Source organism: Bufo bufo, chromosome 2 (genome assembly GCF_905171765.1).
Source record: "Bufo bufo chromosome 2, aBufBuf1.1, whole genome shotgun sequence".
Taxonomy (NCBI): Eukaryota; Metazoa; Chordata; class Amphibia; order Anura; family Bufonidae; genus Bufo; species Bufo bufo.
The window spans coordinates 258,182,478-258,192,307 of NC_053390.1; the positions used below are offsets into that span (position 1 = coordinate 258,182,478).

Sequence of the window (9,830 nt, forward strand, 5' to 3'; positions counted from 1 at the left end):
GGTGCCATTCTAAAATACAACTTGTCCCACCAAAAATAACGGAATGTACAAAAGGTATGGGTCTTGGAAGGCGGGAGGAAAAACAAAAAAGTGAAAATGAAAAATACTGTGTGAAAGACTCATGGGGAAATAAAAACAAAAACAAATAAAATTACCCGAAATTCCCATAGCCAGCAGGGCCCGCCGCCGTCTGCTGCAAAATATGTCTCATCAAACGGCTATATGTAATATGAAGCATGTCCGCCTTTGAAATGTCACCAGCAAAGACATACTAACACTTTACTGTAAAAAGTGTTCATTCTGATCTAAAATAAGTAATTACAGTGGGAACCTGCAGCTTTTATCAGTGTGTCTCTTCAGTGTGGCAGAGATACAAAGTGGGAAACGCTAAACGTCTTTAGCCTCTCAAGTAACGTGTAGCCAATGTACAGAGACACCACTTCTGTGGAAAAGAAAATATAGAACAGTCACATAGAAAGACCCATGCATGCCACAAGCAACATGGCCGCCGCAGTAGAGACGCTTTTCCCGGAAGTGACGCAATCGTTAGTTTACTACAACTTGAGATCCATGCCGTCCCGCGCGTTTAAATGACGTCATCATGCGGTTCAAATCCAGGTATGCACATAAAGTATAAACGGTAATGATACGATTTAAAGGGACGGGTCACGGGAGTAACGTGTCCTTCCCTTCAGATACTTCCTGTGTGAGCTGGTCCTCGAGGATCCTCGCTTGAAACAGAATATCTCGCAGGGCACAGTGTTTTACAACGTGAGAGAGGCGGTGGCCAGGCTACACGGGGACTTCGGGGCTGCAGCCTTCTCTATTGGCCTGTCAGGTAAGCATTGGGGATGGTGGTGAACCAGGTCACTGATGCCACCACTGAGCCCCAAACATGAGTGCATTGGAGAACAAATCTTGTAGCAAATAGTGTGGACAGTAAAGCGTATACAGCTCTGCTACAGCTTATTTGTATGCTGGTCAATATGGACGCTGTATGCAGAAGAAAATAGAAGTGGATCCATTCTGGTCGGGATAGGATCACTCATACCTGAGGTAGATTGGCACATGCATCCCTCAATCTGCCATGCTGTCCAAGCCAAGTAACCATTGAGGGCTGATTCACACGACCGCGCTCAGTCCGGAAAACACAGGCTACGTCAGCCGCATCTCCTGGACTGACTGCGGCTCTCCTGACCCCAACTAACTGCATGATAGTGACTTATGATACAGACAGTTCATATATGATCCTGGGTCTAATGTCCTGTAAACTCATTATCATGTCAGTACAGCACAATAGACCCATGATCAGATAGTAATGGACTGTATGATAAATCACTAAGACGCAGTCAGGTCAGGGGAGCCACAGTCAGTGTGGGAGATGCGGCCGACACATCAGTCAGAATCAGCCCTAACGCCTTAGGTTACTTTCACATTGAGGATCTCAATACCAGAAAAAAAAAAGTTTCCGTTTAGTCCTCATGCGTTCTGAATGGAAAGAGATCCGTTCAGGATGCATCAGGAGGATGTCTTCGGTTCTGGCGGCTTTCCGTTTTGTGTCCGGTCATAAAAATGGATCCGGCAGTGAAAATATATATAATTACACAAAAAAGTGTAGTGGCAGCACCATCAATGGTATAAAAACGGGTGCAACTGGCCCAATATGGATATAAGCCAATCCAAATAGATAAAAATTGCAAAAAAGGGCAGCACTCTAGAAAGTAAAAATGAAGAAAATCTCTTTATTCACCCATATGGGACATGCAACGTTTCGGCTCTATGCAGGAGCCTTTCTCAAGCCTCAAGGGCTTGAGAAAGGCTCCTGCATAGAGCCGAAACGTCGGGTGAATAAAGAGATTTTCTTCATTTTTACTTTCTGGAGTGCTGCCCTTTTTTGCAATATATCTATATATCTATCTATCTATCTCGACCCCAGGGCTGTGGAGTCGGTAGATAAATGGTCCAACTCCTCAGTTTTTGGTACCTCCGACTCCTATGTATTTTATACATTCCTTAAATGGAAAGAAAGGCAACATACATGTCATTACCACAGAACTACTGGCTAGGAAGCTGCTGCCTTCTCCATTGTGTGCTGATCTTCTGCTGAAGATAGGGCAGTGGGGGGATCCAGGAAGGGGCATTTATTGTAAAACATGATTTCCCTAGTAGAATCCCATAGTCATGTTTAAAGTTTAAGCTAACAATCTGAGTTTACAAGTTTTTATAGCCTTAGCTGAATGACAGCAGTTTTTCAAATGTTTTACAGCTTCAGTCTTGAGTAGAGATGAGCGAACTTCTGTTTTAAGTTCGGCGTCTAAAGTTCGGCTTCCGGTTAGCGGAGGATCCCGATATGGATTCCGAATTCCGTTGTGGTCCGTGGTAGCGGAATCAATAATGGCCATTATTAGGGGTGCACCGAAATTCCGGCAGCCGAAAATATCGGCCGAAAATGCACCTAATCCACTTCGGCCGATATTGTTACATATCGGCCGAAAATATGGGGTGTGGGATTTGTCACCCACCATCTGCGGGCGGGCGCCGGGCGGGCGGTTTACTTTGTCACTGCATCTTTATTTTACCTTACAATCGTGAGGCTCCAGTAACTAACAACTCTGCAGGCAGAGCGGAGGCCGGCGTAACGTCACTTACTCACGTGACGCGCCTGCTCCGCCTCCTTCATTCATAAAGTGGGCGGAGCAGGTGCGTCACGTGAGTAAGTGACGTTACGCCGCCCTCCGCTCTGCCTGCAGAGTTGTTACTGGAGCGTCACGATTGTAAGGTAAAATAAAGATGCAGTGAGTGATGCTGTGAGCAGCAGGGCCGGGGCTGTTATGGGTAGGGGGATCGGTCTATGGCACTGCTATGGGGAGGGGGGATCTGTGCACTGTTATGGGGAAAGGGATCTGTGCACTGTTATGCCCATAACAGTGCACATATCCCCTTTCCATAACAGTGCACAGATCCCCCTCTCCATAACAGCGCCACCCACAGATCCCCCTCTCCATAACAGCGCCACCCACAGATCCCCCTCTCCATAACAGCGCCACCCACAGATCCCCCTCTCCATAACAGCGCCACCCACAGATCCCCCTCTCCATAACAGCGCCACCCACAGATCCCCCTCTCCATAACAGCGCCACCCACAGATCCCCCTCTCCATAACAGCGCCACCCACAGATCCCCCTCTCCATAACAGCGCCACCCACAGATCCCCCTCTCCATAACAGCGCCACCCACAGATCCCCCTCTCCATAACAGCGCCACCCACAGATCCCCCTCTCCATAACAGCGCCACCCACAGATCCCCCTCTCCATAACAGCGCCACCCACAGATCCCCCTCTCCATAACAGCGCCACCCACAGATCCCCCTCTCCATAACAGCGCCACCCACAGATGAATTTCATTCATGAAAAAGAATTATTAATAAAATCATTTAAAAAAAAAGTATTTTAAAAGTATTTGGGCAAAAAGGCAGTTTCGGTTTCGGTTTTCGGTCAAGGGCATCCTGAATTTTCGGTTTCGGACCAGAATTTTCATTTCGGTGCACCCCTAGCCATTATTGATTCAGCTACCACGGACCACAACGGAATTCGGAATCCATATCGGGATCCTCCGCTAACTGGAAGCCGAACTTTAGACGCCGAACTTAAAACAGAAGTTCGCTCATCTCTAGTCTTGAGCTATTGACTATCCATTCCCTTCACTTATACAAGTGTCTCTAGTCCTGCAAAAAACATATTTACTTAATCAGTGAGAGGCTAGGTTAACCATGGGCGTTGGGTTCCCTGTAACAGTGGAACACAACACAATGGAAAGTATAAGTATTGCCGCTCCTTAACTGTGCTTTGCGTGCCATATAGTGAAGCATATGAAAAGCATGCTTCTTCACGGTCACTTAACGTGTTCGTTTTGCGGTAACGTGACGCACTGCATGCATTGGCCTTTATTCTTACAGTAGAGAAGTACTGTATTTTTCGCAAAAGTGGGGGAAAAATAGCAGTGCGTCTTATGGGGCGAATGCTGCGACCGTCTGGTGAATAAGGCTGAGAGGGAGGAGGGGCTGGGGGCCGGCATCTGTTTCTGTAATGGCAGCGGGGCCCGGTGCAGTCACTGTATTCTACTACACCGGGCCCCGCTCACTGTAGTATACGGTAATCATATCTAACTTGTGGGTATTGTTAAAGTATTCCAATCATCTTAAATCTAGCGCTGTACTACTAACTTCTTGGCAGTCAGGAGTCCGGGTGGGCGCTCGTAGCGTAGCTCACTATGTCACGCGCCTGCTCCGCCCACTTTATGAATGAAGCAGGCATTGGGCCCCGTTGCCATTACAGAAACAGATGTTGGCCCCCATTCACTACACAGGGACACTGTTAATGGGGGGGGATCTGTGGTTGACACATAAGATAAGATGCTATATATGTGTCATCCACAGATGCCCCCACAATGATCCCCCATAACAGTGCCACCCACAAACCACCATTAGTTCAAAACCCACCAAAAGCACCTTTTGGTTCAAATTTTTTCTTTTCTTATTTTCCTCCTCAAAAACCTAGGTGCGTCTTATAGGGCGAAAAATACGGTAATTAATTAACTTTTTGTGAATTGGGACATTTAAACTTGCTTTTTTTTAATGTATTTTTATTCCAATTTAAATCTAGTAGGAGTCTGAGTCGGTTCATTTTTTGCCAACTCCAGGTACCCAAAATTGCCTCCGACTCGTCGACTCCGACTCCACAGCCCTGGCAATTACGGCGGAACGGAAGCACGGATCGGAATCCCACGGAAGTACTACGGAGTGCTTCCTTGGTGTTTCTGTCTGTGCCTCCGCACCGCAAAAAAATAGAACTTGTTTTATTTTTTGCGGTGCGGGCGGATCACGGACCCATTCAAGTTGAATGGGTCTCCATCCGTCCCCGCACGGACCTTGCCCGTGCATTGCCCCAATGCACGGAATGGATGCACAACGTTCATGTGCAGGAGGCCTAAAGCTTAATATCTGTAATAATTAAAAGTGCATCGGGCATCATATTTTCTCCCATCAGAGTATGGGAGACTTTTGCACTGCTTCCAAACAGTATGAGTGAAATCAGGGCCACGACTCTACATGAGGCCACGTTCAGATGTCCATAATCGAGCTGCATATTAGCATCCACATTACAGCTGTAAGTCCTGACCCATCACAACAGCATCAGTGCTGGCCCAACTGTGGGGTCTCGGGACATGAACGAACAGCATCCTAAATCCCTCCTGGTCATAAGACCTGCAGTCAAGCTGGGATCTGCAGCTGGAATACGAATGCTAAAATGTTGGCTGCATTAGAGCTGCTGCTGGACTGCTTCCCTGGTGGGCTGTAAGGTCTTGTACTTCATAGTTTTGTTTTTAGGTAGAGACTATCCTAAGGTGAAACTTCATTTCTTCAACAGTGAAATATTTGAATGCTTACACTGGCATCATCTTGCTTCGATGTCGTAAGGAGTCTCACCAGCTTCTGTGGTCATCCCTTCCTTTTATCACCAGCCTGGAGAACAGAGGGCAGCGCTATGCGTGCTTCATCAACACACTACATATTGGAGGTGAGTAACCTTGGTAGTGATCCATGGCACTGGGCTTTTACACAGCAGTGACCTTCTCAAGACCAATGACCGTAAAGTGGTAACTGTTTTTGTGCCATGGCATTTGCAGGGTGTGGATCCACACTCCCGTTTTTCAGTCCCACTAATTAGGCTTATCTGTGTGTCTGATGAAGGGCTGATCAAGCCAAGTTTATAATTTGCTTTATAAATCGTGTCTTACCATATATGTGACATGCATATGGTGGTGGACTGCCATGAGCCACAATTCAAAACCATTAACTCTTCACAGATTTGAAAGCTCTGCCCTCACTTCCTCATACCTGGAGTTATTGTCCATAGTTTTGTAAGGTATTTGGTGTAAACACCTCCAGTAGTTATGGTGCTCTGCACTGTATTTTTTAATATATTTTTATTTTTTTCACAATTTTTTTAATTCCTTGTTTGTGTTATGGAAACCACTATGCTGTACTTTGGATTATCTGGCATGATTGAGTAAACTGTTTAGAGAATGGCCTAATGTACATGACCTGTATCCATTTTGTGGTTCCCAAATCATGGATCCTCAAAATACAGATACGGTCTGTGCGCCGCCCACTTTTTTTTTTTTTTTTTGCAGACCCGTTGACTTCAGTGGGTTTGCATTTTGCAGACATATTTTGTCGATGATCCATGTGCTTTTCTGCATCATGTCCATTGTGCAAAAAGATGATGTTCTATAATTGTCTGCAAAGTGCAGACTGTGGACACAATGAACTTTAAAGGGCTTTTCCGAAATTTTTATACTGACCTTTCTTCTGTATAGGTCATCAGGATTTGATCACTGGGGGTCACCTGAGACCCCCACCAATCGGCTGTTTAAAGCAGTAGCGTTCCTTTGAGGCCTTCTCTTCGCTTTTCCTAGGCCGTGTGACGACACGTTCATGTGGTCTAGGAGCAGCTAAGCCCCATTCAAGTGAGCGCGATACCAAGCACAGCCGCTATACAGTGTACAATGCTGTGCATGGTAAGTTGCGGCACTCCTTCTCAACACAGCTGATAGGCGGGGGTTACATTTGATCATGATTACTAGTCTGTATAGCTTTTCATTCTACACTGACTATCCCTTTAAGATTACATTGTGTTCTTTTACAGGTACAATACGTACTTGTCAAAAATTCCTCATCCAGTACAACAGGAAACAACTAAGGCTGTTGCTGAAGAACTGCAAGAATCCTGGTAAGTAAACTGCATTGTAGAAGTGGTGGAAATGTCACTATACACCACTAAATGTGCTTCTGTTACAGAGGAGAAGGATGCCATCCAGAAGTCTATAGCGAGCTGTTCCTTAAAAAATGTGGAAGAACCGGAATTCATGGCTAATGAAGAGATTGATTAGGTGCTTTTTGAGTTGCCCTTTTCTGTACCCATAACTTATTTGTAGTTTATTTTCTGCATTTCTCTACTTTTGAAGAGTAGGCAATGTTGCAATCCTGTTAATCTAGAAGGTTCCATTGTATTGCTTCAAGTATTGGCAGGAGAAATAAAGTGGAAAGATGGCCAGTTTTGGAATGGTCTTCTGAAGTTAAGATTTCTCACGTACATAGAACTGGATTATATTAAAGAGGACCTAAACCTTTAGGGTGCATTTTGCGGTCCGCAAAACATACAGAGGACATCCATGTTAGCATCTGTTTCTTTTGCAAATCCATTGTAACAATGCCTATCCTTGTTTGCAGAACTGACAGGAATAGGACATGTTCTATCTTTTTTGCGGGGCTACGGAAAGAACATACGGATGCGCACACCACATAGTATGCTGTCTGCATTGAAATGAATGGGTCCGCATCCTATCTGTAATAAAAAAATAAATGAATGGGGCCTGAGGCTGGGTTCACATGTGAATGATTAGCTGCGAATTTGCCTCTGTGGATTTTTGTGCAGCAAATCGGCAGCATTGTACAGAACCAGGAATTCTCATTCACATGCTGTGGTATTGTGGATTTTGAAAGCTGCAGCATGTCAATTTGCACTGCAGGTTTTACATTTTCCAATGCAAAGAATGAAACGGTGTCTAATCTATAGCTGTTCTGCAACAAAATCCGCAGCATGTGCAGGTACCCGTTGGTGTGCATTTTATCTGCTGCAGAAAGTCCATAGCTAATCACATGTGAACCCGGCCTTAAGGCTTATGCACACAACCGTATGTACTTTGCAATCCGCAAAAAATACGTATTAAGTCCATATTGCATACTTTTTTTTTTGTGGATCCTTTGTAACAATGCCTATCCTTGTCTGCAAAACGGACAAGAATAGGATTTTTTTTTTAACTATATAGGGGCCTCTTTAGGGTAAAAAGGGATGGATAAAGAACACAAGTGGAATACTGGTTTAGTTGCCCAGAGCAACCAGATTTCACCTTTTATTTTTCAGAACTTTTTTTAAAAGGTGGAATCTGGTTGCTAAGTCTCCCCTGAATCTTAAAACCCCACTGACAGTGCTACACACTCTCACACACACACTCTCACACACACACTCTCACACACACACTCTCACACACACACTCTCACACACACACACACTCTCACACACACACTCTCACACACACACACTCTCACACACACACACTCTCACACACACACTCTCACACACACACACTCTCACACACACTCACACACACTCTCACACACACACTCTCACACACACACACTCTCACACACACACACTCTCACACACACACACTCTCACACACACACTCTCACACACACACACTCTCACACACACACACTCTCACACACACACACTCTCACACACACACACTCTCACACACACACTCTCACACACACACACACTCTCACACACACACACACTCTCACACACACACACTCTCACACACACACTCTCACACACACACACTCTCACACACACACACTCTCACACACACACACTCTCACACACACACACTCTCACACACACACACTCTCACACACACACACTCTCACACACACTCTCACACACACACACTCTCACACACACACACTCTCACACACACACACTCTCACACACACACACTCTCACACACACACACTCTCACACACACACACTCTCACACACACACACTCTCACACACACACTCTCACACACACACACTCTCACACACACACACTCTCACACACACACACTCTCACACACACACACTCTCACACACACACACTCTCACACACACACACTCTCACACACACACACTCTCACACACACACACTCTCACACACACACACTCTCACACACACACACTCTCACACACACACACTCTCACACACACACTCTCACACACACACACTCTCACACACACACACTCTCACACACACACACTCTCACACACACACACTCTCACACACACACACTCTCACACACACACACTCTCACACACACACACTCTCACACACACACACTCTCACACACACACACTCTCACACACACACACTCTCACACACACACACTCTCACACACACACACTCTCACACACACACACTCTCACACACACACACTCTCACACACACACACTCTCACACACACACACTCTCACACACACACACTCTCACACACACACACTCTCACACACACACACTCTCACACACTCACACTCTCACACACTCACACACACACACACACACACTCTCTCTCACACACACACACTCACCTAAATCAATTGCCACAATCAGATTTGCAGCATCTCTTGTGGTTCAAAAGTCAAAGTTCTGTGTTCAGCACCAGGGACAACACACTGAACACATCAAATAGCTGTGCATCACAGGGAACGCTCCCGGTTGTTGCTGCAAATGTCTGTGTTACCTATATAGAACATGCTGCGCTTCTCACACATTGCAGATGCATGAAAAACAACGCTCGTGTGCACAAACCCATAGAAATGAATGGGTCCGGATGCTATGCATTTACGCATTGCACCTGTGAGAAGAACTTGCTTGTGTGAAAGGGGCCTAACCCTTTCCTGATGTGACAATTTTCTGTCAGGCAGATGTTGGGAAGGGGTTAAACCTATATATTATTGGTGAAATAACAAAGAATGAACAGCGGCACTCACCAGTGTGATGAAAGTCAAGTGGGTACTTTATTCCAACAGGCAGGGGGCAGACAATTCTATACACGCATGTAAAGAGCAGCGACGGCCGTTTCACGCTAACAAGCGCTTCCTCAGGCTCTGCGTCGGCGCATGTATTGCGCGTCACCGGTGGTTGTCAATATGATCGACAACACAG

The 9,830-nt window shown here is 45.8% G+C and overlaps 1 protein-coding gene across 1 annotated transcript; it reads left to right on the forward strand.

Annotated features, from left to right (window-relative positions):
- Positions 1-549: 549 nt before the first annotated feature.
- POP5 (POP5 homolog, ribonuclease P/MRP subunit) lies at positions 550-7,121 on the forward strand. The gene is made up of 5 exons (XM_040420247.1): positions 550-618; positions 696-838; positions 5,428-5,577; positions 6,709-6,792; positions 6,861-7,121. Exons 1-5 carry the CDS (start codon positions 602-604, stop codon positions 6,950-6,952), a joined length of 486 nt encoding a protein of 161 aa, XP_040276181.1. The 5' UTR covers positions 550-601; the 3' UTR covers positions 6,953-7,121.
- Positions 7,122-9,830: the final 2,709 nt, after the last annotated feature.

Bases quoted from the DNA above. Each gene is read 5' to 3' on its own strand.
- POP5 (XM_040420247.1), top strand. The intron at 839-5,427 runs GTAAGCATTGGG...TTTCTTCAACAG, and splicing joins CTTCTCTATTGGCCTGTCAG to TGAAATATTTGAATGCTTAC. The intron at 6,793-6,860 runs GTAAGTAAACTG...CTTCTGTTACAG, and splicing joins GAAGAACTGCAAGAATCCTG to AGGAGAAGGATGCCATCCAG.